The sequence below is a fragment of the Lepidochelys kempii genome, chromosome 21 (assembly GCF_965140265.1).
Source record: "Lepidochelys kempii isolate rLepKem1 chromosome 21, rLepKem1.hap2, whole genome shotgun sequence".
NCBI classification, from domain to species: domain Eukaryota; kingdom Metazoa; phylum Chordata; order Testudines; family Cheloniidae; genus Lepidochelys; species Lepidochelys kempii.
In genome coordinates this window covers 13,511,442-13,538,992 of record NC_133276.1, presented here as the reverse complement: position 1 = coordinate 13,538,992, position 27,551 = coordinate 13,511,442, and the positions used below count along the sequence as shown (strand labels likewise).

General features: G+C 54.9%; 1 protein-coding gene across 2 annotated transcripts; it reads left to right on the top strand.

Annotated features, from left to right (window-relative positions):
• The first annotated feature begins 128 nt into the window (after window positions 1-128).
• On the top strand, window positions 129-19,305 carry STRIP1 (striatin interacting protein 1). 2 transcript variants are annotated; one of them, XM_073320233.1, is made up of 21 exons: window positions 129-306; window positions 1,913-1,982; window positions 3,571-3,645; window positions 4,310-4,444; window positions 5,533-5,653; window positions 6,916-6,984; window positions 8,096-8,202; window positions 8,840-8,967; window positions 10,958-11,140; window positions 11,376-11,593; window positions 12,125-12,190; window positions 12,445-12,508; window positions 13,027-13,098; window positions 13,605-13,679; window positions 14,154-14,251; window positions 15,184-15,310; window positions 15,418-15,518; window positions 16,139-16,205; window positions 16,639-16,743; window positions 16,982-17,186; window positions 17,994-19,305. In XM_073320233.1, exons 1-21 carry the CDS (start codon window positions 178-180, stop codon window positions 18,239-18,241), a joined length of 2,463 nt encoding a protein of 820 aa, XP_073176334.1. In that variant the 5' UTR covers window positions 129-177; the 3' UTR covers window positions 18,242-19,305. The 2 variants fall into 2 exon arrangements, with proteins under 2 accessions (XP_073176334.1, XP_073176333.1); XM_073320232.1 differs by lacking the exon at window positions 129-306 and adding an exon at window positions 451-872.
• The last annotated feature ends 8,246 nt before the right edge of the window (window positions 19,306-27,551 follow it).

Below are 27,551 nucleotides of genomic sequence, written 5' to 3'. Positions count from 1 at the left end.
CGCCTCTTAGCTGAATGACACACCCGCCATGGCCGCCATGGCCGCCCCCCCCCCCCACTGCACGCCACACCGCACATGGCCGCCTCGACCCCTCGCCCTCCCGGGCCGCCGATCTCGCGAGAAGGGAGCGCGCGCGCGCCTCTCGCGAGAGAGCGGCGGGGCCCGGGGCGGGCGGCGATGGAGCCGGGCGGCGTCGGCGGGCCGGGGCCGCTGATCGTGAACAACAAGCAGCGGGGCGGGCTGCTGCTGCCGCCGCCGGCGGGGAAGGGCCGCGAGTTCAACCGCAACCAGCGCAAGGACTCGGAGGTGAGAGCGCGGCCGCGGCCCTGCTCCCACCTCGGTCCGCCGGGGTCGCTCCGGTTCCGGCTCCGAGTGGGCGGGGCCTTGTGGGCGGGGCCGTTGGGTACCGGGTCCAAATGGAGCAGACCCCTCCCCCTTCTGGGTGTCGGGGGGTGGGGGTCCCGGGGCCGGGTCCAGCCCCCTTCCCCTGCTATGCGGGTCCCTGGGGCCCCGGTCCCGCGGGGGGAGTCGGGTCCCTGCCTGGGGCCCGGCCGGGCTGGCTGTGGACGCACAGGCAAAGCGCCCCTCGGCGCGGTGTCTGGGCGCCGGGCCGGGCCGGGCCGGGCCGGGGGGGGGTTCCGTGTCGGCCCGCGCCTCGGCGCCCCTGCTCCCCGGCCAGAGCCGCTCCCCCGCCCGCGGGCGGCCCCGTCAGCACACCGGCCCCCCCCAGGTCACGTCCTCGGGGCCCCACGGGCAGGAGGCGCATTGCGTGGATGGTGACCCGGGCAGCCCGCCGCGGTAAACGGGTTGAGACTCTCGGCCTTAAGATGAGTACATGGATGCTGCTGTTTCATTTGATCCCAGTCCCGAAGGTGAATCCGAAGAAGTGTGTCGTCCCCGTCCCCGTCCCCCGCGAAAGCTTATGCCCAAATACATCTGTTGGTCTCTAAGGTGCCACCGGACTCCTGGTTGCTTTTCCAAAGGTGGTGCATCCTGTCCTCTGATAGCAGATGGCCCAAGATTCGCCTAAAGCTTAGCCAAGGGAGCCTGTTGATGACTTATGTTCATTTCTTTAAAAGCGACTGCATCTTGTTGCAGTCTTGATCTTTTTCCAGTGTCAGTAATATTGCCTCTACTCTGTATTTACTTACTTACCTACTTAGTTATTCTTTGTATTCTGTTAGTACTTAAAGGTGAGGGTGAGGATTTGGACTGTGGTAGCATCCCAGACTTCAGAGTGGTTCACATTTATTCTAAATTGACTAGATCTGAGAGCTCCCTGGTCCAGACTAGTCTGCTCCAGTTTTAGGATTAAATAAGCCTGTGGATAGATAAAATTTTACACAGTGCCTTTCCCTTCAAAGGCTCCCAGAATGCTTTATAGGCTGTATACAAACAGGGGTCACTCACTGCTGAAATACAACTTAATGGAACATGATTTTTCAACAGCACAGAGCAACATTACACAATTGGGTAGGAATAAGAAATGTTGAATATTACACCCATTTAAAATACAGAAGGCATTTTAGTAGGTTACCTTGATACTGTTGATGCACTGGTAAATATCATATCTGTTAGACTGAAAATACTGTACCGAACTTGCAACTGGATGAATTTTGAAAGCTACAGAGAGTGAATTTGTTTTACTGACTAGGTTTCAGAGTAACAGCCGTGTTAGTCTGTATTCGCAAAAAGAAAAGGAGGACTTGTGGCACCTTAGAGACTAACACATTTATTTGCGCATAAGCTTTCGTGAGCTACAGCTCACTTCATCGGATGCATCCAGTGAAGTGAGCTGTAGCTCACGAAAGCTTATGCGCAAATAAATTTGTTAGTCTCTAAGGTGCCACAAGTCCTCCTTTTCTTTTTACTGAATAGTGACTCATTAAAACTGTTTTTCTTCTGCCATCAGGGCTATTCCGAATCCCCAGACTTGGAGTTTGAATATGCAGACACAGATAGATGGTCTGCAGAGCTGTCGGGTAAGGAAATAATTTAACCATTAGGTTTAAATGTATTGTTTTTTGCTCACTGGTCAGTAAAAGAACACTATTGACTCAAAAAATAATATATTTTTCATATAGCTGTTTTTAGCTTAATAACACTTTGTTAAAATTCTGTTCGTTTTAATTAACTAATTTTTGCCATATACCCTGCTTTTTTTTTTTTTTTTTATTTCCCATGTTGGACAACCACGCTAATCAGTTTCACTTGACTTTCTTGTCAGTTTCAGCTTTCAGTTTTCAGGCTAGTGGATGCAGTGTTTGGATCCCAAATACTTGAGAAATTTACATCCAGATAAACTCTTTTCACTAGTAATAATATTTTAAATACCAAAAATAATTTCTATTTAATTTCACTTATGTAAAACATTGTTCTGAGATCTTTTATGTTTTGAGCGTTTGAGTATACATAAGCCACTTCGTTTTCAGTTTAAACCGATTTTTATTGAAAAATGTCCAGGTTTTACAAAAAGTATTATTCATTTTTTTCTGATTTTCACCCTACTTTTGTATCGTTCAAATATCTAAAAAATAACTTTTTATTCGGCAAATACAATACATTGCATGAGATATATGTATTATGATAATACATTAGTTTGTGTGTATATGCAAAACTGCCTGTTGAAGTAAGACTATGTATTAGTCTAGAAGATGCACACAATAAACAAACAGGCAGGCATGCATGCAAACTCTGAAGTGTATGCGCATCGGTATGTACTGAGGAATCTCACACCCGCCACGTACACATTTCAAGTTGTTAGCAGATAGCAGTTTAAAGTTTTGACACGCTAAAATAGGAAGAAAATGAAAATCTGTATCAGGATACGTTTCAGAACCCAAGGAAGTATTCGAAAGTTTAAAAAAAAAAAAAAAACAGGGAAAGGATGAAGTTGAGTGTAGGCACTGCAAATAGTGTGGCCCAAGTATTAAATGTAAATATTTATAGGCGAATAGTTCTAAGTCTACAACAGTAAACCATTTATTCAAATGAAAAGTTTTATTTCGGGATTAGAGGTGTATTGTTTTCTTACTCAGCGGTGGCACTGTGTTTTGAGTTCTGTTTTAGTTTTACAGCAAACTACATTGATGAACGGAATTCAAAGCATTAATCTAGTGAATAGCTTTCCCCCGTCTTTCTGTCCGCCAAAATATACCCCGATATTTACCCAGAAAAATTACTAATATTTTTTGCACTGATTTTTCACCTGTTTTTGTTGCTGTGGTAATAAACACTGATAAATTGCCTGGAAAAATTAAATAAAATAAAAACTGAAAACAATGGGCCCTAAGTGTAGAAAACTTCAGTGATGAGAGATCTTTTTAAAAAAAATTAATATAATTAGTATGTGTAGAAATAACCCATAGCAGCAATTCCCAGGTGACAAGTAAAACCATGCAGATTCTAATGACCACAGATTCCAATAAACATTAAGTGTGATATGACTGAAGTGAAGTCCGTGCTCCTTAGTTTCACAGCTGAGAACTGTGTAGTTTTTGGTAGGTGTTTTCTGGTTGGATGCAGAAATGAAATTGGCAACCAGCAGACACCAGTGTGCTCTCTTGGCAGAACTATACAGCTACACGGAGGGTCCGGAGTTCCAGCTGAATCGAAAATGCTTTGAGGAAGATTTTAGGGTCCACGGTAAGAGATGTTGTCACCTGTAGAACATAGACAATAGGAGACAGAAGTATTGATGTGCGCCTATCCCTGTGTCAGAAGGAAGGAACCAGCCATGTACATTGATTCCTTGTTTACCTTTGCTAACAGATGTTGTCAGTGTTCACAGGACACCTAATGTGTCTCACTGTGAACTGAAGGGGAAAGAGTAGATTAGTGTCCATGGCCCAATCAGCACTTAGTCTATCAAAATGTGCTAGGTGGTTAATTGGTGCCAACTGTGACTGTGCTGTAAGATGTGGAAGTCTGTCCATTAAGAACAACCATCTCGTTTTATGAAGGTCATTGACAGTACTGGCTTCTGATCACTGCTGATGTGGAATCAGACCGATGAGTCTGATTAATTCTGTGCTGTACTAGAAGGCAGACAGTTCCTGCCACCTGGCCCCTTGATGATCAGACATACCTATGCCTTGTCCCATGGCTGTGATGAACACCCCGTCCAAATTGATGCTCCATTTAGGCTGAATGCTCTGAATTTTCCTCTATTTGTTTTACATCCTATGAAAGAATTGCAGCTGTAACTGCTTCATAGTTTCCTGGCTTTTGGAGAGGGGAAGAAATATACATCCCCTTCCAGCTGCGGGGAGCAACCTCTGACAAAACTAGCTGTGTTTTGGCTTTTCAGTGCTGGATAAAAAATGGACCGAGCTGGACAGCAGCCAGCATCGAACCCATGCCATGCGGCTCCTCGATGGGCTGGAGGTCACTGCCAGGGAGAAGAGGCTCAAGGTGGCCCGAGCCATCCTCTACGTTGCACAAGGTACATTGCAATGTCGGCAGAAGAATTGGTCCTGTTCTGAAATCCCTGTTAACTTTTCTATGTAGAATTTTTATTACACGGGCACGCAGGTTAGAAACCAGCTTCCCTCCTCATGTCCCTGGTCACACCTGCAGCTGTTCGATCTGAATTAACTTGGTACGATTGTTGCCATCTTACCTGTTGTGCGTTTCACTCGGCTCAGGCAGCGAAATCGATGAGTCATTTTCACCTTTATTTCTAGTTGGGTTCCTGTTTAGGGGCTCGATTCTTAAGTACAGCACATAAGGGGTAGCCCAGGAGGGTCTGGGGTGAAGGTTGATTTAAGCTGCAGAGTTGCATTTTCCAAAGGTGCCTCTAATAATAATAATAATTAATAAATAAAAAATTATGTTGTTTAAACCGCCTTTGCAATACCCACGTTCTTCCTGCACTGAGGGCTGATGTGGCCCCAGTCAAATTAACAGCAGCTAGGGGGCCTGGAGCAGTCTCCCTTTGTCTGCCAGTGGAATGCTCCACAGGCCAGAATGGCCATGGTGCTGAGCACTATCCCTACTCCCTCTCCTACCCCCAGGCCTGTCCCCTATGCTGTGGGCATCATGGGGCCATGCACCTGAGCCTTACAGAGCTGCCACAGCAAGGGGAATCCTCCCTCTGGCGGTTGTGTCCATTTTACAGTCCCTATATCAGATCAGCGCATATGGGCTGGGGCCAGAATCTGGCCCCTGCTTCCCCTGCACTAGCTCAATGTGGCAACGTTTGGGTTGCAAATGCTTCAGGGGAAATCTTTAAATCCAAGTGGATCATTTCAACGGAAAAATATTTCTCTTAAATGCTTTTGTCCAACTTCTAACCCAGTAGATGGGGCACTGGAACGGGAGTTGGGTGATCTGGATTCTTCGCCCAGCTCAGCCACTAATTTTTCTTTTTATCCTGAGACCTGGAGCAAGTCTCTTCCCCTCTCAGTGCCTGTCTTCCTGTCTGTAATCCATGGATCAGATTTGCCTGGGCTCTCTGAGGCTTGCTTCGATGTCTGTGAAGTGCGCTGAGATTCTTGGTGGAAAGGTGACCCAATAATACCGTTCTTACAGGCACCTTTGGAGAGTGCGGCTCCGAGGCTGAAGTTCAAGCCTGGATGCGATATAACATTTTCTTGCTACTGGAAGTTGGGACCTTCAACGCTTTGGTGGAGCTTCTGAACATGGAGATTGAGTAAGTACCATGGGGCTGGGGATATGAAAAGCTCTGCCAAAGGAGTTTTGATAACATGAGTGTGAACTGCTCCCCCTGGATCTTTTTCCAGTTTATGAAAGATGTGCACTTCCCAGCAGCTCTCTGCTCCCAATCCAGTTTCCGTCAGAGTCAGCGGGAAGGCTCCTGTTGACGCCAGCGGGAGTCGGATTGGGCTTTGGCTCCAAGGACCGGGGCAATGTAGGCAGTAGTGAGTTTTGCAAGTTTCAGAGTGCTTCACGCGTGTCCTGGAGATACTGCCTCTAGCTCAGTCCGGTCAATCCTCGGTCTCTGTATTCAGGCTGCCAACAGTGGGGGTGGGTTTTGGCTACTAGGAACGGAATTCCCCCCCGCTTCCAACCAGTGGTTGGTTGGTGGCAGCTGGGCTGGATTTGAACTGGAGATCTGTAGTGGAAAGGCTCTTTGTCCCATTTCCAGTCCCTTGAGCTGTACTTCCCTTGCCATCCTAAGGAAGCGTGCTCACGCAATGATGAAAGGCATGTTTGCAAAGAGTCATCTCTTCCTGCATGCTCTCCAGAACACTTTTATTCTGCAATGGGAAGAGGGGCAGGGAGGTATACGCATGGTCAGACACCCGTTCTGGAGAGAATGGTTCTTCCCGGGGGTTAGTCCATTTACCCAGCGAGCATGTTAGATGTGGTGCAGCCTTAGGTCTGCCCTGAGCATAGACTGTGAGTCCATTGTTGATGGGCACCTGTGGGGGAGAATCCGCTAAGGACCAAGCCCTTTCACGTCAGCAGCGGGCTCCGGAGTGGAGAGCTTTGCACTTGAGGGAGGGGTTTCTGAGAGCAGGCCTGGGAGCCAGGAATTCCTGAATGCCAGTCCTGGCTCTGATGCTGACTCCCTTTGAGGCCTAGGGTAGATCACTGCATTGCTGTGTCTGTTTCCCCATCTGAGAAATGGGGCTAAGTTCTGGGGGAGGTTTAGTGAGATGTTTAAGAAGCACAGCTGCAGCAAGTACTAAATGTGATTTAGTTTTCCCCTAGGAGAGAGTCATATTCTTTCCCAGGGACTCTGAGCTTGCTCCCTGCGTCGCCAGTTTGATTTGAAGGCTTCCAGTCTTTGGCATCCGTAGATGCTAGTCATGTGTGAGAGTCCAGCAGCAGCGACCCTGTGTGGTTTAATGGGTTGTTTACGGCGGTGTTAAACCATCCAAACTGTGTTTTCCCAGGGGGAGGTGTGGGCAGCCTGATCTGAGGGTCTGAGTCTCTTTCCTCCCTCAGTAACAGCGCCGCCTGCAGCAGTGCCGTGAGGAAGCCCGCCATCTCCCTGGCCGACAGCACAGATTTGAGGTGAGTAAATGATGGGGACAGGCTGGTGAGGGTCTAAGCTGAGGGCCTGGAGGTTCAGAAAGGAGCTTTGGCAGGTGCATTATGGGATTTGTTTCCCTCTTTGAGAGATGTGCAGTCCCGCAGAGAGGGCTAGAGATCGGGCGCCATTTCCAGAGTGTTGACTCCCTGTGGTCTCTTTGTGCCTCATTTACTCCACCTATAAAATGGGTCTAATGGCACCCACCTTTGTTAAAGTGTGTTGAGCTCTGGGCTCGAAAAGCACTGTAGACATGCTAAGCTCGGTAGCATCTCTGCAGGATCAAGTACAGGCTGCTGCCGGAGGCTGGATACTGGACTGATGGACCAGTAGGGCTTGCCATACAGGGTCAGACCATCTCCTAATCCATGTACACAGCGAATTACTGCTACGGGGTCAAAAGACGGGGGGGCAAAGGGATGAGGAGTGGAGCACACTTTCTCAGTCTTTTCAGGTTGGTGACCCGTTATCTGAAGTTAAAAATGTTCACGACCCACTTTTATTTACGAAGAGTAAAAAGTGTATCAGTGATGCCGATGCAGAGCCTAGATAATTGGTTAGTTTGTGTGTCACCAGAGAGGGGATCCTTGACCTGTTCTCTGCCTGTGCCACATGATAGTTTCGTCTTCTGAGGGCTGTAACGCTTTGGTCTAAATCTGGTTGTTGGCTTGGTGCGGGGCTGACTGGGGGATGTTCCGTGGCCTGTAATATACAGTTGGTCAGACTGATCATCATGGCGACCCTTCTGGCCTTAAACTCTATGACCTTGAAGGACCTGGGTTGGGGGAGGTGTGGGGGAGGGTTTCTTTGCTTTAGATTATAATAAGATGTTCAACATCTCGTGATTTCCGCCTCACCCCCACCCCCCCCGAGTTGGGTAACACTCCTCCAGAGGGTTTCTTACCCCCAACTCCGATATCTAACTCTAGTCCCCTTGAGTCTGATCTGTTCCTCCTGTGGGATGTTGACAAATGGGAGCAGAACATGACTGCCTTTCTAAGTGTTGTTGGAGCCAGCAGGTCATAGGCAGCTCCTCTGAGACCTGCTCCCCCCTTGGTCATCCCATGGTACTGTCTGACTCTCTATGATTTGCAGGGTGTTGCTGAACATCATGTACCTGATCGTAGAGACTGTCCGGCAGGAGGCTGAGGGAGACAAGATTGAGTGGAAGACCATTAGGCAGACTTTCCGAGCAGAGCTAGGTAGGATCCTCCCCTGGAATGTCCCGGGTGTGTAATGGTGGGGTGGGTAGATTACAGCAGTGTTCCCTGCAAGGTGATGAGCCAGGGCCTGGAATCTCTGTAGTGGTTCGAATCTGGCCCATTTGGTAGTGACCAGCAGTTCAGTGGCCTGTGTGAAGTGAATTACTGGGTCCCATTCCAATTCCCAGGCAACATGGGCCCACTCTGCAGAATCCATTCCCAATGCTCTTCTTGTCTGTCTTGGCAAATCAGCCAAAGCCTGAATGGGCCATGGAGACAGGATTCTTTTGCTGTTATTGGAGGATTCCTCTGGGGCACGGCTAAGCCACACTGGAGGTGGCAGAGCAAAGGAAGCCAGCATTCTCATTGCCTGTACTGTATCTCTGCTGTGGAGTCTGGTCTCTGGGGCCATCCTTGCCCAACATCAGAATTATTTATAAGCAGATAGGGTAGGTCCTGGGCTTCAGAAGGGAGGAGACGAGCTGGCTGGAGAGAGGATGAGGGTGGGGGTGAGCATGTAGGGGATTTAATGGTGAGGTTAGGAACATGCTGGAGCTCTGCCCTGAGAGTGAGGTGGTGATGGGAGGGTGGGCGCTCTTCAGGCGAGCCGGGCTGTCATGGGTGTGTTTGCTTCTAGGGGCCCCGCTGTATAACAACGAGCCATTTTCCGTCATGCTCTTCGGAATGGTGACCAAATTCTGCAGCGGCCATGCCCCGCACTTCCCTATGAAGAAGGTGCTGCTACTGCTCTGGAAAACGGCGCTGGTAAGAATCCCCTGGCCTGAGCCGGGGAGTTGGGACAAGGTTTCTAAAGCCATCATCCAAGTGATTCGTTCCTTGACATCTCATCTGGGGCCGACTTGGCTGGAAGCAAGTGATAGGGGCCCTGACTGTCTTGTCCTGTGATAAACTTGGTACATCCGCCCTGAGATGCAGCTGAGTAATTGTAAACAGGGGATCGTTGTGGAGTGGGTGTGTTTCCAGTGGGTCCTGCAGGGGTTGGTTCTGGCCCTACGCTATTTCACACTTCTATCCCTGGCCGGGAAGAAAACATAAAATCATCACTGATAAAGTTTGCAAGTGACACACAAATTGGGGGAGTGGTAAAGAGTGAAGAGAACGGGTCACCTGATTCAGAGCGATCTAGATATGCGTTTTAATACAGCTAAATGTAACTGTATTCCTCTAGAAACAAAGAACGTAGGTTATACTGACAGTATGGGGGACTCTGTCCCGGGAAGCAATGACCCTGAGAGAGACTGGGGGTTGAGATAGACAGTGAGGTAAACATGCAATGCTGTGGCCCAAAGGGCTAACATATCGTTGGATGCATAAACAGACTGGGAGCAGAGAAGTTATTTTACCTCTCTTTGTGATTTCTGGGATCTGGGTATTTGACACTGGTGCGACCGCTGCTGAAATACTGCATCCAGTTCTGGTGCCCATAATTCAGTCAGGATGTGGATAAATTGCAGAGGGTGCAGAGAAGAACCACGAGAATGATGAAAGCATTAGAAAACCTGTCCTCTAGTGATAGACTCAAGGACCTCAATCTGTTTAGCTTAACAAAGAGAAGGTTAATTGGTGACTTAATGACAGTCCGTAAGAACCCCGGGGAACAAATATTTAATAATGGGGTCTTTGATCTACCAGAGAAAGGTCTAATAGGATCCAATGGCTGGAAATTGAAGCTAGACAAATTCAGACTGAAAATAAGGCATACATTTTTAACAGTGAGAGTAATTAACCATTGGAACAAGTGTGTGACAGCTCTGCTCACGGTCAGGGTCATGTCCCTGTACCATCCTGGCAATGAGTAACTGCTTGATAACTGGCTAGACACAAACAGTATGTGAGATCAACACAGTGTCAGTCTGTAATGTAGACAGTCCCCAGTGAAAGTTGTGGCTTGGAGCAGGTGAAATTCCATAATCTGTTTACAGGGAGCTATTGACAGGGTCGATTTTCTGTTAAATTCCCCCTCCTTGTGTTGCTAAACACATTGCCAGCTGTCGAAGCTGAAAGCTCCTTCCGTGTATGAATAACAAGGGTTATGCTGACTTCCTGGAGCCTTTAACTCCCAGCTGCCCTTGTGCTGAATACTGCTGGGTTCCTGTAGCAGATCCTCCATTCCTTCAGAGGAGGTAGAATGGTAGGGCCCCCGGGGCAGAATCCCATTGCGCTTTTCACAGTCAGAGCGCACCATAGAGATCCTCTCACGGTGTGGTTAGGCCTGTCGCCAGTGTTATAGATGTTACAGATGGGAGACCTGAGGTGCCAAGTGTTTTGGATGCTCATGGTCATAGAGGGAAGATGGTGTGAGAAGTGGGATTAGAGCTTCTTATTATCAGCGCTGTGCTCCCACCTCTAGACCATACTCCTCTTTCCTGAATGGCCTCTTGACCAAAGGAAAGTGCGCCCTTCACTTCACTAGATCTGTGACGTCCTGTAGCTAGAACCCCAGCGGTGCCTTCTGTCCATTGGCTTCTGGGCTGTCTTCAGACTGAGCAGTCCAGTGTCTGACGTTCTAGGATCTAGCCTAGATAGACCCTAAATAACAGACCCCATACGTAAGGTTTATGGGCAGAGCTCTTTGCCTTGGGGATCTGTTCGCGTGGACTTTCTGCCAGGCAGCGTTGGGTGCTTGGACCTCTGACGCGTGAGCGAACCCTGTACGCTGTGGGTCCGGCGGGAGCTTGTCCATGCAGTCGCCTCAGTCACAATCCCGGGTGTGTGGGGGGCGTCTGTGTTGCAGTGCACTCTGGGAGGCTTCGAGGAGCTCCAAGCCATGAAAGCCGAGAAACGGGAGATACTGGGCCTCCCGTCACTTCCAGAGGACAGCATCAAAGTGATCCGCAACATGAGGGCTGCGTCCCCACCGGCGTCGGCCTCCGACCTGATCGAACAGCAGCAGAAACGGGGCCGGCGGGAACACAAGGTGAGGCTGAATCTGGGCAAGATCAGGGGCAGTCGTGGAGGGAACGTCACCTTTTCCTCAAGGGGACAGTGAAATTAACAAGGGTGACACAGGGCAGCCAGCTTCTTGCCCTTGGCATGCTGGGGAGTCAGGTGTGATCTTGGGGTGCCTTGCACCCCAGAGTTATTGTCTCCCCATGTCTCTCGATCTGACGTTCACCCGCTCCCCATTCAGCTGCCTTCTCCCTTGGTTCCAGGCTCTGATTAAGCAAGACAACCTCGATGCCTTCAATGAGCGGGACCCTTACAAAGCTGACGACTCCCGTGAGGAAGAGGAGGAGAATGACGATGACAGCAGCCTCGAGGGGGAGACATTCCCCCTGGAACGAGACGAGGTGATGCCTCCACCCATCCAGCACCCTCCCACTGACCGATTCGCCTGCCCAAAGGGGCTGCCCTGGGCTCCCAAGGTCAGGTGAGTTGTCACCTCAGGACCACTAGGACTGACCTTGTGTCAGGCCCCTGGCAGTGTTCTGCCATCGGCTTGTCTAATGAACACTGAGGGGTGATGGTTAAAGTGCGAGACAGATTTCCGCTCCCCAGATGGAGACCACTATCCTTCAGGATACAGACAGGACCCTCGCAGAACTGTCCAGCAGTGAGGCTGTCGAGATCAACCACCCCAGTGTTATGAGCCTCCAGGGTGGTGGCATTGTCTTGGAGCAACAATGGGTTATCGTGTTCCACACTGGAGCCCAGCTTGGCTGTTGTCTTAGAGACAAGATGGGCTGCAGTGCTGTTCTTTGGAGCTCACCTAGGGGTGGGAACCCTCCTGGGGTGGGACTTTGGAGTGGAGGCAGGAGGTCTGCTGTCTCTGAATCTCACTTGACCCAGGAGAGCTCTGTTGGGCTGATTCGTTTTTTCTGCTTGTAATTAGCTCTCCACCACGGTAGTGGTGGAAGGCCTGGGCCTGACTGCGTGGTAAGTGGTCTCCTCCTTCCCGCAGAGAGAAGGACATCGAGATGTTCCTGGAATCCAGCCGCAGCAAGTTCATTGGCTACACGCTGGGGAAGTGAGTTAAAGCAGAGCCAGGCTGTGGGGGTATAAACTTTGGGTCCTGGGCAGAGCCAGTTCGTGGTTCGTCCGACTTTGGCCTCATGCTGATGCACTGGCAAGGCGACAGCTGATGGACAAGACCCCACTGGGCTCTTTCCCCAGCTCGATGGCTGCTCTCTGCCCTCTAGGAGAAATGGATCCTCTCCTTTCTGACCAGGAGGAGAGGGTGTTTTCAGCCTCCATGTCAGTCTGGCTCTTTCCTCTCTCTAGTGACACGAACACGGTGGTGGGGCTGCCCAGGCCCATCCACGAGAGCATCCGAACCCTGAAACTGGTGAGTGCCCCCCTCACGGGCTCCCCTCGACGCTGCCTGTGTGTGCGGGTGCCTCTAACCCCTCCTGCCAGTTGAGGGCCAGCTGTACCTTTGATCCTCCCAGACTGTGCAACCCATCCAGGTGCCAGGCCTCCAGCCTGCCCTCTCTCCTGTTCTCCCAGGACTGCCCTCTTCTCCCCTGCAAAGTTCCCTAGTCTGCCCTGGGTCTCCTGAACCAGGTCAGCCCCTTCCCCTGCTGTGACAACCATCCAGTGGTGGTCAGTGGAGGGTTACCAGAAAGGTCCATTCGCTTTCCTGTTGGAATGAACCCCTTGAGAGCAGGTAGCAAACATCATAACAGTCAGGTGGACAGAACATGTAATAGTCATAAAATGTTACAGGCACCTGCCTTCACAAGCATGGCTGTGGCTTCCCTTCTGGGTGGGCTGCAGCTGGTGGCATGTATGCTGTCAGCGAAGGGACTGCGGGAGTCTCCCCGCGCCGGTGGCATTAACCTCCCCTGCTCTGTCTCTGCGCAGCACAAGTACACGTCGATCGCGGAGGTTCAGGTTCAGATGGAAGAGGAGTACGTGCGCTCCCCGCTCTCCGGGGTGAGTGCCACAGGGGTGCTCCCCTCTCTGGAGAGTCCACATGTTGCAGGGAGGCAGATCCGTAAAGTGGCTCTTCGGGGAGGGTGAGGAGGAGGCCAGGGGGCTGGTTGTGGGGCCTGCAGAGCTGCCGATTGGGGTTCCTTTGGGTGGCTGGATGTCCTCGGGGACCCTGCCAATCCTGTATCCCCTGAGGAGGTGACTGCATGCAGGAGCCTGTCACTGCTGTGTCTTCAGTTAGCCAGAGAGGTTTGCTCAAGGGTAACCTGCGGGGGGAGGTTCCTCCCCCCTCACGAGCTCTGATCCCTATGTGGCAGCATGCTGTGTGACTGCTAGGCTGTCCTTTGGGGGAGGGGAGGGCTGGGCCCGTGTCCTGGGAGGCTGCGTTGTGCTCACGTCTGGTTCTGCAGAGCCACGAGCCAGGCAGGCCCCGGCACCCCAGTCCAAATCGGCCACCTGCCGAGGGCTGGAGACATTCTCAGGGTGAGGTTCTCTCATCTCTGTACTAGGGGGAAGAGGAAGTGGAGCAAGTTCCTACGGAAGCCCTGTACCAGGGCCTCCTTCCCAGCCTGCCCCAGTACATGGTGAGTTGTGGCCACACTACTGATCCTAGCCCGAGCCCCGTCCCTTCCCGCTCTCCCGTCTTGACCAGTACAGCTGGGCTCTCCTCACCAAACTTACACTGGGGTGGGCCCGATCCCATGATCTCAACCCCTTTCCACTGGTAGGTGCCAAGTCATACCGGATCACTCCTCCTTTCCCTGTCCATTGGCGTGTGCTTGATTGTGCCCTCTGCTGCTTCAGAACCGTCTCCTGACAAGTGCCTGATTGCCCCTGCTTGTGCGTATGTTCCCAGTCACATGACTTCAGCCCCCCCCGCCCGTTGGTATGTGCCCCCTCTGTGTTCACTGGCACACGCCTGGTGGCATCTTCTCGCCTTTCCCCACCGCATGCCGAATTGAGGGCCATTAAGCACCTTTGCGTCAGCACCCCCAGCCCTGTTCTCTGCCCTCGGAGGCCCTTCCTGCCCTCACCCAGCTCTTGGATGCCCTCCACAGATTGCCTTGCTGAAGATCCTGCTGGCCGCAGCCCCCACTTCCAAAGCCAAGACGGATTCCATTAACATCCTCGCGGACGTCTTGCCGGAGGAGATGCCGTGAGTGCCCTTCTCTGGTGGCCTGGAGAAGCCCACAACGGGGTGAACGGGGGGTGAGATAATGGGGGTGACTAGGTCTCCGGTAGGCAGAAGGCCCCTCCTGGCTTTGCATGGCAGCGCTTTAAGGCCTGGCTGGTTGTGCTGGAGCTGGGGAGTCTAAGCCAGCACCTGGGCTGTGGCCGGTGACTCAGTTTCCTGTGCTGAGGGCGAGTCTTAACTCTGAGCTAGGAAATGGCCTGGAGCTAGACTCCCTGGATCCTGTCAGTTCTCTCACGCTAAGCAGGGTTAGGCCTGACCCTCGCTTGGAGGGGGAGCTCTTTGGCTCATGCCCAAGATGGTGTAGGTTGCGGTGCTGGTGACTGGTGAGGCACCTTCCCTCTGAGTCACGACTTGCAGCACTGGGTGCATTGTGCTTGCAGAGGAGCTGTCTTTCTGCTGAGATGTTGGTACAGATTCCAGGGTGGGTTAGCCCAGCGTCCTGGCCTGATTCCAACTGGTGTGCCAGTCTGAATTGTGGTTTCAATCCGAGACGGGATTTGTCCTCCCCTGAACTGTTGCGGAACATTCCCATGTTCTGTTAGTCACTGCTGCCATCCGCCCCGGAGATGGCTGCATTTCAGCAGTGGGCTGGAGTGGCTCCAAACTAGGCACAGAGATGAGTTTGTTGGCTGGACACCTTGGGATCTTTGGGGTAAAACGTACCATGGAAACCTTATTCATTAATTGAAGGTAGCATGAGAGTTGGAGATGCAGGAAAGGCCTTCAGGGGACAACGGAGTGGTGGCTGTGGAGAGGGAGAGCAGGGGGAATTGGCGGTGGGCTGTATTCCCTTGGCGGGGTTATGGTCTGGCTGTCTCTGGCCATCCCCTCTCCTGGGGATTGGGTACCCCCTCCCTGAGACAGGGGGCTGAGGTTGGGGCTTTGTCCTCCAGGACCACGGTGCTGCAGAGCATGAAGCTGGGCGTGGACGTGAACCGGCACAAAGAGATCATCGTCAAGGCCATTTCCGCCGTGCTGCTCCTGCTGCTCAAACACTTCAAGCTGAATCACGTTTATCAGGTAAACCTGGGCGGGGGACCCCCCCACACACTGGGGGAGCATGCAGCACTGCGGGGGAGGGGGCTCAGATCTGCTCGCTTACCTGCCTCCCTTATCTTTGCTCTTAGTTTGAGTACATGGCCCAGCACCTGGTGTTTGCCAACTGCATCCCACTCATCCTGAAATTCTTCAATCAGAACATCATGTCCTACATCACTGCCAAGAACAGGTAACGGGGGGCCAGGGCCCTTCGCTGACCCTGCAGCTGCCATGGGGTGGGATCGCTGCACAGTGGGGTGCCCCCTAGCATCACTAACCCTGCAGTGAGCTACTCGAGTGGGTTGTGGGGCACCTTGAGGGCCCCCATCCCTGGCCCTGCAGTGGGGTACCCAAGTACCTTTTGGGGTACCTGATGAGGGTCCCTCACCATTACTGCCATGCGGTACCTGGTTTCCCCCCCCCATCAGCAGCCCAGCATGAGGTACTGAGTGGGTTGTGGGGTGCTTTGAGGGCTCCCAACACTGCACCCACAATGGGATACCCAGCACCTGCTCTCCCTCCCCAAACGCTGCTCCTGCTGTGGGGCCCATGGGAAGGGAGCTGTTCTCTAATCTCTCCTGTCAGGCTCCCTTCCATGCTGCCTGAATCCCCAGCAACGCCCCCCCTCGGTTGTGGCACAGGCAGCGGGACCCATTCTCAGTAAATGGATGTTGTCAGCTGTCCCCACCATGGGATTCTTTAGGAAGCTGCCCCAAGGGGTGCAGGGGACTCCACAGATATCCCCCCACGCAAGGCTGGGGCTGTGCATCAGCAAGTAGGAGAGGCTGAGGCCCTCTCTTCTCCTTCTAGCATCTCGGTCTTGGATTACCCTTACTGCGTGGTACACGAGCTTCCGGAGCTGACGGCAGAGAGTCTGGTGAGTGCCCTGCAGGGTACCCATGGGCCTGCCTCCCTCCTGGTTGTCAAGTCCTTTCCCTGCTGGGGCCAGAGCAGAGGGGGGCTGTAGAGCAAACCAGGAGAGCTCTCTGCAGCACTGGGAGGCCTAGCAGACGGGAGCAGGTGTGTAAGCACCCAGCAGGATCCGCTCCTCCCCCAGGGCAGGCTGCTGCTCAGAGGACTGGGGCAGTGCTGGGCTCCTTGCCTTGCTGTGACAACCCAGGCTTTCCGGAGATCAGCTCCCCGCACATGTGACTGGGCTCCAGTTAGCACTAGGGGAGGGTTGGGTGGAAAGGGAATCCTGTCCTTCAGGTTGGCCCTGTTCAGCGTGAGCCTCCTCCCACAGGCAGCCCTGTGCGGCACACCCCCAAGCTGGCTGCTCACCCTCCCACCCGGCTCTCCTCTCCCTGTAGGAAGCCGGGGACAACAATCAGTTTTGCTGGCGGAACCTGTTCTCCTGTATAAACCTCTTGAGGATATTGAACAAGCTGACAAAGTGGAAGCACTCCAGGACCATGGTGAGTGGGAGTCCACTGGGCGCCACGAGGTGCAGAGACCTGTGTGGGTGGGGGCTGTGTAAGGCTCTTAAAAACCTCCGCAAGTGGAGTGTGGGGTGAGTCGTTGATCCAGGCCTTGTCCCGGTGCCGGGGATGTGTGTGGATGGGCTCGGTGGACATGTGCCTGGCACAGCGTTAGCCACGTGCGTGCTGAGGGAGCAGGTGCCCCCTGGCGCGGTGTGACCGGTGTGCCTCCTAGATGCTGGTGGTGTTCAAGTCGGCTCCCATCCTGAAACGAGCCCTGAAGGTGAAGCAAGCCATGATGCAGCTCTACGTCCTGAAGCTGCTCAAGGTGCAGACCAAGTACCTGGGACGGCAGTGGAGGAAAAGCAACATGAAGACCATGTCCGCGATCTACCAGAAAGTGCGGCACCGGCTCAACGATGACTGGGCCTATGGAAATGGTACCCCTCGCCCCGTGGCCTCTCATGTGCCTGCTGCCTCAGGGTTGGGTCGAGCCCAGTGGGAGTGCTTATCCCAGGGGGCATCTGCTCACTTTGCCCAATAGCAGGCCAGGCTGGCACCTGGCCAGGAGCCCAAAGGGCATCGCTAATTGGCATAAAACAGAATAGGTCTTTAATACACCAGGGGGAGGCGAAGCATTGCATGCTGGGACCTGCAGTCTCCAGGAGGCTGTCCCTCCATATTACAGATGAGGGCAGCTGCCTGGACAAAGATGGAGCGTTGTATGCTGGGAGAATGGCGTGGGTGGGTGAAGATGGAGCACTGCAGGCTTCATCTCCACCCTGAAGATGTGGGCAGGGGCATTGGACCTAGCAGCTGTGGTTGAGCCGCTCCTGTTTCTGTCCCTCAGCTATCAGGAACCGGCAGCTGTAGAAACTCGCTCCCCAGGGCAGCTGTACCAACCTCCCCTTATGGGGAAGTGCCATCCCAACTGCAATATGGCAGCAGCTCAGTGGTGCGCTTAGCCCGGTATCCCCTCTTGGCAAAAGCCATAAAGCACCTAACTGCCCAGTTCCCTCCCTGACTCCCACTGGTGACAGCTCAAGCCCTGAAGCCTGGGCATTGGGAGCCCTGATCCTAGGGTTCCCAGTGAAAGGGGCTTTTCCTCTTTTGATACTCCTGACTCGCAGGTATGGACTGGGCAGGGGCATCTGCCTGTCCAAGGGAGGAGAGGGTAGGCAAGGTCTGACCAGGAGGCCACCTCTCCCTGGCTATCTAGGCCTAATGTCCTCTCCCTTCTGCCCTAGATCTGGATGCACGGCCCTGGGACTTCCAGGCGGAGGAGTGCGCCCTGCGAGCCAGCATCGAGCGCTTCAACTCCCGGCGCTACGACCGGGCGCACAGCAACCCTGACTTCCTGCCCGTGGATAACTGTTTACAGAGCGTGCTGGGCCAGAGGGTGGAGCTGCCGGAGGATTTCCAGATGAACTATGACCTGTGGCTAGAAAGGGAAGTCTTCTCCAGACCTATCTCCTGGGAAGAACTGCTACAATAATGCCTGTGTGACACTAGGGGGCCCGGCAGAGACTCAGAGCTGGGGCTAACTTGCCAAAGGGGTGGTGCCGGGAATGGCCGAGCTCCTCTTCCTCATCTGCTGAAGGCATGTTCCAGGTGTGGCTTAGGCTGCTTGGAACAGGTGTTCCTCCATCCTCCTCCAGCTGGCCACCTGGCTTCATCCCACCTGCCCAAGGACACAGCAGCACCAGCCACGGGCCTTTGTGGGGACCCGACAGTCGCTGCCGTTCCTGGGTCGCTTGGCTTCCATGCTGTTCAGTGAGAGGTCTGGGGGGAGGACAGAGCCCCTCCATCATCCCCAAGACACTAGAGTCCAATCCCATCCGAAGGAAGCACGTTCCTTGGCCCCTCTGCTTGGTTCAGACAGGGCTCTGGGCTCTATGCTCTGTCTCAGTGCCGGGGGTTGGATGTGGCTGCCCGTTATGGTCCCAAACCAGTCACTCCTGCCCACGCAATGTGGTGCTCTATCCCCCCTCTAGTGGTGGTTGAGCCTGCTACAGCTTTGGCCAACTGACCGGGGGTCTCTGCTCTGGCTGCAGAGGCTCCTGCTTTTAGAACCACAAGTCCCGGGTTCAGTCCCCACCGAGGATGATTCACCCAGGGGCCTGGCATCACTCTAGCCACCTGCCTTTTCTCACTGCCATTTCCTGCCCTCCTTCCCTGGACGGAGGAGGGGAAAGCAGCTCCAGTTAAGGCAGAGGTGTGGGGGGCAGAGGGGCTTGGGAAGAGGGTGTGGGGAGCAGCAGGCTCGGTGCTGCCACCTAGTGTGTAGAGGAGGTAGGTGGAGAGAGGGGTAGCAGCAGCCTGTGCTCTCGCCAGGGCTGGGCATAGCAGAAAAGACCCCTAGCAGCGAGGCGGCTGATGCTAGGACGCAGGGGACATGGTGGAAGTGGAGCTGGGCTGCTCTCCCGCCTCACCCCGCTGGGTGGCGCAGGGGAGCTGTACATATCTATAAATAGCCCTGTAACCATTTCTCCTGTGTAACTCCAAATGCCAGGTTTTTAATGTCTTTGTGACTCTGCATTAAACAATCTGTTGCGCTTGGACTTGACTTGAGCTAGGTTTGGGGCTCCTCCCTGTAGATATCCAGCAGGTCCCGATCCACCTTCCCCAACTGGGCCTTTTCTTCTCTTGAGGCCCAGTCTCCCCTTCTTCCATCGGGCCTTGTCCCAAGGTTCTGTTGGCCAGCCTATATTGGTAGCTGTGCCCGCAGTGGATGTCTGGCTGTTCAGCCAGCTGGACCAACCTGCTCCTTCCTAGCTTGCAGCTATGGCTGCTCCAGCCTTAGCCCCTCTTAGACACACAAGGTTTTTCTCCTTTGCCAATTACCCTGAGCCGGGCAGAGTTTCCAGTGTACTCGGCTCGCCCCTGGGTCTGTTCATACAGCCGATCCCCATGCACGCCAGCCACAGCCAGGTACTAGCAGAGCGGGTGAAGTGGGGACAAGGGCAGACGTTAGACGGTTCGGGTCACACAGAGTGGGGATGAGTTATTGATCCCTCTCTACATGGCTCTGGTGGGATGTGCCCTGTCTTGCTGGGTCCATGGCTGGATAAAATGGTAGTTCTGACCAGCATGGGTGATCAGGGGGCTGCAGAGATTGACAGACAAGGGAGGCAAGGAGCATCGCTGGGCTAAGTGACCACTGAAGCTGGGGTGGGGACTACATATCCCCAGTGATGAGGAGGGTGAGGTGACCAGTGGGCTGGTGTCTTAAAGGTGCTTAGCTAATGTCAAGGATCAGGGCCTGCAGCAGAGCCGGCTCTGGGGAACCTGCCGAACACAGCTGGCCTGCATTGGCTGCCCTGCCTGACTGGTGGCAAGAGTCAGCAGACCAGCTCTTAAACCCAGCAGCGTTCGCCCACAGCTGTGATAGCTTCTGGGCGCACTTGTGACCAGCCCTGCTCCTGCCTTGGACCCAGCCCTGCCCCTGCTTTGCCTTTTCCAGTTCTGACCCTGGGCTCCTATTCCTGGCTCCCAACTCCTGTACTAACAACTAGGTGTGACTCTCACTCCAGCCAGTAGGCATGACCGCCCACATCTGACAACGAAGAGGAATAGGGTGAAAGCAAGCGTGGGAAATCTGCTTACATGGGAAACCTATAAGCCCGTGGAGGGGCCTCCTAAGGGAAGCCGGGGAAGGCTTGTGTGGGCCATTTGTGGGCATGAGGGCCTGAGAGTGGCTAGACTGTGGGGCCCTCTCCCACCTTGTCAGGACCCACGGGCTAGCTCCCCTTGCAGGCCCGTGGTGCTGTGGCTGCCATTGACGCAAGTTTGCTGTTAGCCAGCAGTTTACGGTGTGAAACTCGTCTTCTGCTGTCAGTGCTGTGGGGGCTGGCAGGGCTGCCAATTGCCTGCCTCTGCCTCCTTGGTGTGCTTCCTGTACCAGCCGCATGACTGAGGTAGGCTAGAGCAAGGAACGAAACAGGGATTAAAAAGATGGGGAGGAGGGAAGCCGCGGTGCTCGTGAATGTGGCTGCTGGTGCTTTGAGGTTGGGGTTACACCTGAACCAGGCTCTGTCTTCAGAGCCCCTCTGATGCAGTCCCACTCCCTTTCCTGGCTCTTCCAGCATATGGCTGCTGCGGTCACGGACCAGCCCCTTCCTGCTCCCACTATCTCTGCTGCGGTTGGGGGCCGTGCGGGGAGACGTCGTTTCTGGCTCGAGCAGCGGCCGGGGAGGTGCCGGCCAGCGCAGGCTTCCCGAATGTTTTGCTGTTGGCGAAATGGACGGAATCAGTTTCGCAGCCCGGCTTGAGCTGCCAGTGAAAACGGAATTCTGCTTTGCCCTTGGGCCAGAGCCCTCTTGATGGGAGGGAGGAATGGATGTGGAAAGGTAGGGTTTTAAAGCAGGTGGGTAGTCTCTATACGGCATGATGGACCATGTCGGGTATCCTCTACACCCCCTGGCCAGAGAAATCACTGCAGACCCCACAGCTCCTCCCATGCTCAGCCTGCATGTCCCATGTGGTACAGTGGCACCTCCTGAGATCGGAGCCCCCCGTGTGCTAGGTGATGCACAAACATGTGCCAAGAGCTGGCCCGTGCCCCAAGCAGCTGATGGTCTGTGCAGACAAAGGGAGGGGTTCCTGTCCTTGACAGATGGGAACAGAAAGATGAAGGGACTTGCCCAAAGTCACTGGGGGAGTCAGACATGGTTACAGTTTGAACCCAGATCTCCTGGGAGCAGGAGATCTCATGGTTCAGGGTTTCAGCTGGCCACCAGCAAGGGAATTTCCCCCCCCCAATGCATTGTGGGAGGGCTTTTTTTAATCCTTCCTTGGCCACGGCTGGAGAAGGGACACTGGGTGGGGTGGGCCAGGGCTCTGTGGTGGCACTGAGCGGTCACTCTCCCAGGCACTTGGCTGGCTGCTTCTCGTCCACAGGCTCAGTGTCTAGCCGATCGCCCAGGTCAGAATGGCAGGGACCGTGGTGGTTTTTGCCTTGCTCTGCTGCTTGGGGTGCGGGTCGCTTGCTGAGATCATCTGGGTCTTTCTCACTCAATTCCTTGTCATTGCAGGGGTCTGGGGCACTGGTGCATCTCGGTTTTTCCTGTTCTGTCCCTGTGACGCAGCCTGTGGTCTCCAGCTGGTTGGTGGGGGTGGTGTGGGGATGCTGGTGGCCTTTGATGTACAGGGGGCCAGACTGGATGAGCTCATGGTGGCTTCGGGCCTTGAACTCTATGACTCTGACTCCTGCGGCCTGCTAGCCCTTCCTATCTGTACAAACAGTGCTAGTCCTCTTGGCCCATCCCGTACAATGCTGTGTGATAACCTCCCGCTACGCCTTCTCGTGGGATATGCTGGTTCACTGAGTGATCTTTGACCTACCACTCAGCCCTGCTACTGGGCCTTCAAGCCAAAGCTTGATTCCTGCCGCAGCCCTCAAACATTATCCCCATATTACAAAGGGGGGGGGGCAGAGACAGCTGGGGGCCGTGACCCCAGGCGAGTGTCTTTGGCACAGCTAAGAAGAAAGCCCAGTTGTAGACACGTGAATGCTAAGTGCATTAGATACACAGTGAGATCTGGCTCCCCTGCTAGGAATCTAACAACAAGATCAGGTCCCCTCCTTTTCCACCCCATCGATCTTATAGTCTGCAGTCTTGGTATGGTGCTGCCAAGATGGGGCCCTTTGCAACCCCCACCCCTTTGCCCCCCAACTCTGATCAAACTTCTAGTTCCAGCCTCTCCCTCCCTATGCCCCTGCATCTCCTGTCCCCTCTAACTCTCACTCTCCCAGTCCTCAGCCCACCTCAATGGCGCAGGCTGGCGGAGCAGAGGGGCATGGCCAGGCCTTGGCAACGGCTCTCTGGAATAAGTCAGCGGGCTGGCTCGGGTAGGGGCAGGGATGCCCTCTGTCCCCTTAGCACAGGGGTGTCCAACTGGTGGCTTGGGAGCCACATGCGGCTCTTCAGCAGTTACTGTGCGGCTCCTTGTCTAGGCACTGACTCCGGGGCTGGAGCTCCAGGCGCCAACTTTCCCATGTGCCGGGGGGGCTCGCTGCTCACTGCCCCCCACTCCACTCCACCCCTTCCCGCCCCTCCCCTGATCGATCGGGAGGTGCGGGGAGGGAGGGGGCGGGGCTGCCGGTGGGTGGGAGGCGCTGGAGGAGGGGGAGCGGATGGGGGGCTGCTGACGTATTCCTGTGGCTCTTTGGCAATGAACATTGGTAAATTCTGGCTCCTTCTCCAGCTGGGGTGGGCCACCCCTGCCTTGGCAGGTGAGGGAGGGGTTAGGAAAACAAGCCCTTAAATCTGCAGCTCGTGGCTGTGTTCAAAGCAAGGCTAGGCCAGGCTGGCATGAGCTCCTCGCACTCCAGCGCTGCTGGATCAGCGTGGGGGTTAGTTTGGGAGCTTTCCCCGTGGGCCGGCAGCTCCCAGCCTGACTCTCTGGGGCTGGCTTCCAGGAGCGGCTGCGTGCATGCTGCAGACACGCACCTGTTTTTCTTGTGGAGTTCAGGGCTCAGAAGAGGGGGATGCAGCGGTGCCTAGGATAAGGGCTGTGTGAGCAGGTTCTTCCCACAATGCCCCTCAATCCTGACCCCCCAGCTCTGCCAGCGCCCCTCAGGCCCAAGCGGCAGGCCCAGTGCCGGGCTCCTCGCAGGCTGCTGTGGATGCTCCTCAGTCATAACCTGCAGCTCCTCCGCTTCTGTTCCAGAACTGCTCCCTCCTCCTGCTCTGCTCATATGCCTCACTCCCATGTGCAGCACCTTGTGCTGATCCTGCCCGGCCCACTCGTGCTTTGCCAATGCACCTGAAGTCTGCACCGAGCGCCCATTCCGGGCCCGCCACAGCACCCGGGCGAGGGGCTACACGCCTGGCCTTCAGCTCTCTGCAATTCTGGCCGCGGTTTTCTCTGCTGAGATCACCAGTGGTGCCAAACTTGGGTTTGGGCAAGTGCCCAGCGGGGGACTTTTGTCTCTTGGGATCATGCTCCATGGCCCAAGGCAGGGCTATGAGCGCAGTGTCTGGCTCTCAGGCCTGGGATTTGTTTCTCACTGATGCTCTTCCAGCAGCTGGCTCCACTCTGTTAGTTGCCAAGATCCACGTGTGTCTAACAAGATCTCTGCACCCCCTTGCTGCCTCTTTCAAACTGCTGGCCGAACACGGAGCCTGGCACTTCATAAACTAAACAGAAGGATCGATGGTCTTTGCAACTCTCTGGACTAGGTATTTTCCAGCTCTGTCGTCGCTCGAGCTCTAATCCAGCCGGGCGATGGAAGAAATGGGAGTGGCTGGACGGGGAGCCACGGGCAGGCTTGCTGGAGAGAAATTGGCATTTTGGGGCAGCTGGAATGGAATTTCCCTCTCTCCCTGCCAAAGCGATACCCGGAGATGCTTGTTTTTCTCTTCTTTCCATTCAGCTTAATCTGATGCAGCAGGAGGGAAGCTGCCCCAGCCTCCACATGCCCTACGGGGTGTGTCCGTCTCATGCATGGCATTACCACTGTCCTAGCCTGCAGCACCCTGCAGGGGTGTATCCCCATCCCAGCTGCATCTTGCCTGGTCAGTGGCTGTCACTCCTGCCTGGGCCACCTCTTGCTTTGATCCCCTTCTTGTCTGGACCTGCTGCCAGGATCATGATCTCCCCCTTCTCCTTGGTGCACCCCTCACTGGCGCCACGGGGAGCTGCACCTTCAGGGCCAGCATTTCCACCCACTCCCTCCGGACCTGTCACCGTGACGCTGTCTGCTGCAAGGTGGGGCTCCCGGCATGGTACCCCCACGCCGTGCTCGTTGTGTGTCCATCATCGCCACGTCCCGTGTGCACTAGCGAAGGGCCCTGCCCTGGCTGCGGAGCTGCTGCACAATGATGGATGGTGACCAGTTTCTCGGGATCGGGACTCTGTAAATGTTGGTTTCGTTCAGCAGTTGCCTGTAGAGAAAATTAGCTGGAGGAGTAAAGAACGGCTCAAGACAGGCCCACCCCAAAACAAATGCTTGAAGGTTGAAGGCAGGGACATTGATTGCCAAGGGACAAGGGGGGCAGTTGCCCTCGGACCTTTGTTTGCCCCTTCCCCCGGTTTTCACCCAATTTTGCAGGATATAATCTAATCCCATGTAACATTCTATGTGCTGACATAACTTTGCCCCCCATTGCATTTTTCTGAGACCACGCCAGGGCAGGAGAGGCCTGGGACCCAGAGCTCAGAAGGATGCTAGCCATGTATAAAGGGGGGCGGAATTGGTGAGGACCTGTTGGAGGAGGAATCTGGCTGAGACACAGGTATCTGCGGGGGTGTCTGAAGAAGCTAGGCCTGCCTAGGGCACCACTGTGGGATGGTTACGCCTTGGGGAAGACAGATGTTTGTGGACTGTCTGTCGTTTTCTCTAAATGTCCCGTTCCTACTGATAAAATAGCCGAGACTGTTGCTTTCACAAGCTGGGGGTGCGGACGCTGCTCACCACTGGCCACAGACGCCGTCAGGGGGTTTATTCCAGCTGGGTAAGCGGGGTGCTGTGGCCCAGGCTGCGAGTGGGAGACTCTGGGGTTCTACCCCAGGGAAAGTCCCAGCACGAGGAGTGCACTCAGAGAGACTCGCTAGGGGACCGGGGGTGTGGGTGCAACAAGCCCTGTGGCCGGCACAGGCCCCACGCGCTTCCTCTGTTTACGTTCCTGGCTGGCTCGGCTCGGCTCGGCTCGGCTTCCTCCAGCTGCCGGGACAGGAAAGATCCTCTCGCTGGGTTCTGCCCCAGGCCGTGCCAGCCCAGACCCCCATCTGGGAGCTGCTGCCAGCCCCGGGGTATGCACCTTAGATGCCATGACAGAGCCTTGTGAATCCCTGGCTACGCTTGCCCGTCGGCCGGGCGTGCACCAGGGCAGGCTCCAGAGGAGGCCAAGGAGTTGTAATGGCTCTGAGCTGGTAATTCGACGAGGGCTCCAGTTCTCTAACAAGCAGCAGTTGGCTGCCTGGTGACGCCGCATGCGACTGGCCAGAGCGTGCCACGGCTCCTGGGATGCTGGGGACGTGACTATCCCTGCGCTGGAGGGAACTGGGGTCCAGAGTGCCTGGAAGAAACATCTGAGCTGAGCATTAAGCAGGGCTAGGCCAGGGAGTCAGAGGAGGCTCCTAGGGGAAGATCAGGGCTGCTTTGTTTTCCCCAAGGGGTGCTCCTAGATCAGCTGGGCCGGGGACCTTAGGACTAGGCATGGATGCTCAGGATAGGGTCGGAAGCAGGTTCCCAATGGATTTGGGTCCCGAAGAGGCTGGGTTGTGGTTGTGAAGTGCTTTGGATCCAGGTCTTGTTATATCAACGCTCTGAGGATTCCGGGTTTGGAGCCAACTCCAGTTTCCCAGCCACCAGAGCTGTGGGAAGCCAGGTGAGCTCTGTTGGTCTCTTGAAACCTGAGCAGCCTGATTCCCTGGCTCCAGGCAAATCCCCTGGGGCAATGCCTTCCTGGAGCTGTTTCCAGCCCCCAGATGGTAGGATGGCCTAGCTGAAGGTTTGAGGACCGGTCAGGTTCAGCAGCTGATCTGGGAGTAGGATTCTGAGCTGCCTCCGAAAGGGTCTGCACAGATGAACCTCCCCAGCCACAGACCCCACACCTTCCCTTTCCCCTCCCCTGGGCCTTGGAGGGAAAAGCAAGTGCGCCCAATTCCATCCCCATCTCCAGCTTCACAGCTGCTGCGGCGGGTATCCTGCTGCTTCCAGGGGCGCCATGAAAGACAATGCGGCTGTGAAGTACCGAGGGATGTCGGCCTCCAGGACGCACAGTGCTGTGGGTTGGAGACACCTTTGTGTGGGTTGGGGGTCTCTGGAGTTTGGGGGGGACACAGCCTGTCCCCTTTGTGTGGGTTGGGGGTCTCTGGAGTTTGGGGGGTACACAGCCTGTCCCTTTTGTGTGGGATGGGAGTCTCTGGAGTTTGGGGGTACACAGCCCCTCTCCTCTCAGTCTGGGTGGAGTGCTGCAGTCTTGGGGTGAGCTGTGCGGGGGGGCGGGCTGGGAGGAAGTCTAATGGGAAGCAGGTGGAGTCTGTGCAGCTAGCCAGCCCCTCCTAGGCTGGTTAGTGGGGGACAGTTCCAAGTGATGGGCATGCCCTGACGCGGGGGCGTCCTGTCAGGTTCCAGATAAGGCCGAGAAGCAGGTTCTGAGATTACCATTAATATTCATTAAGTGTGAACCGGGCGGTTGTAAAGTGAGCTCTCTGTTCATTTAGCTGTCACTGCGCAAAGAAATATGAGCTGTTCCAGAGCCTGGCTGGAGCTTGGCCAGGAGCAAGGCCTGGCCCCTCTCCTCCCTTCCATCACGGAGCCGGTGCCATGGAGATTCTGCTTAGCTGGAGACACGCGAGCTGCCTCGATTTCTTCTTCGCTGTCTTGTCATCTCTGCTCGCTAGAGACAGGGCCTGGCCTCCAGATTCACCCCACCACCCCCACAGTGCGGTGGTCCAGGTTAACAGCCGTCACGTCTCAGCTACTGTATGTGCATGCAGTGAGAGCGCACCCCTGCTCCCAAGAGCTTAGCTGAAATAGACCAGGCTGCGTCGTCATCCCCCTCTTCCAAAGGGGGAAACCGAGGCACAGAGTGATTCGGTGAGTTGCCCGAGGTCCCAGAGGGAGTCTGGGAGAGCTGGGAACTGAACCCCGGTTTCCTGAGCCCTTGCCTTAACCATGAGGCTACCCTCCTTCTCAGCCTAGATCCGTGGCCTGAGCTCATCTCTGCTGCCCGCCCAACACAATGACGCCCTCGCTTTCTGGCGGCTCCCGGACGATTCCCTGCGCCGAGGCTGCGGTCACCGATGGGCCCAGGGTGGCACCCGGCTGCCTGATGAGAGGGGGAGGGGAGGAG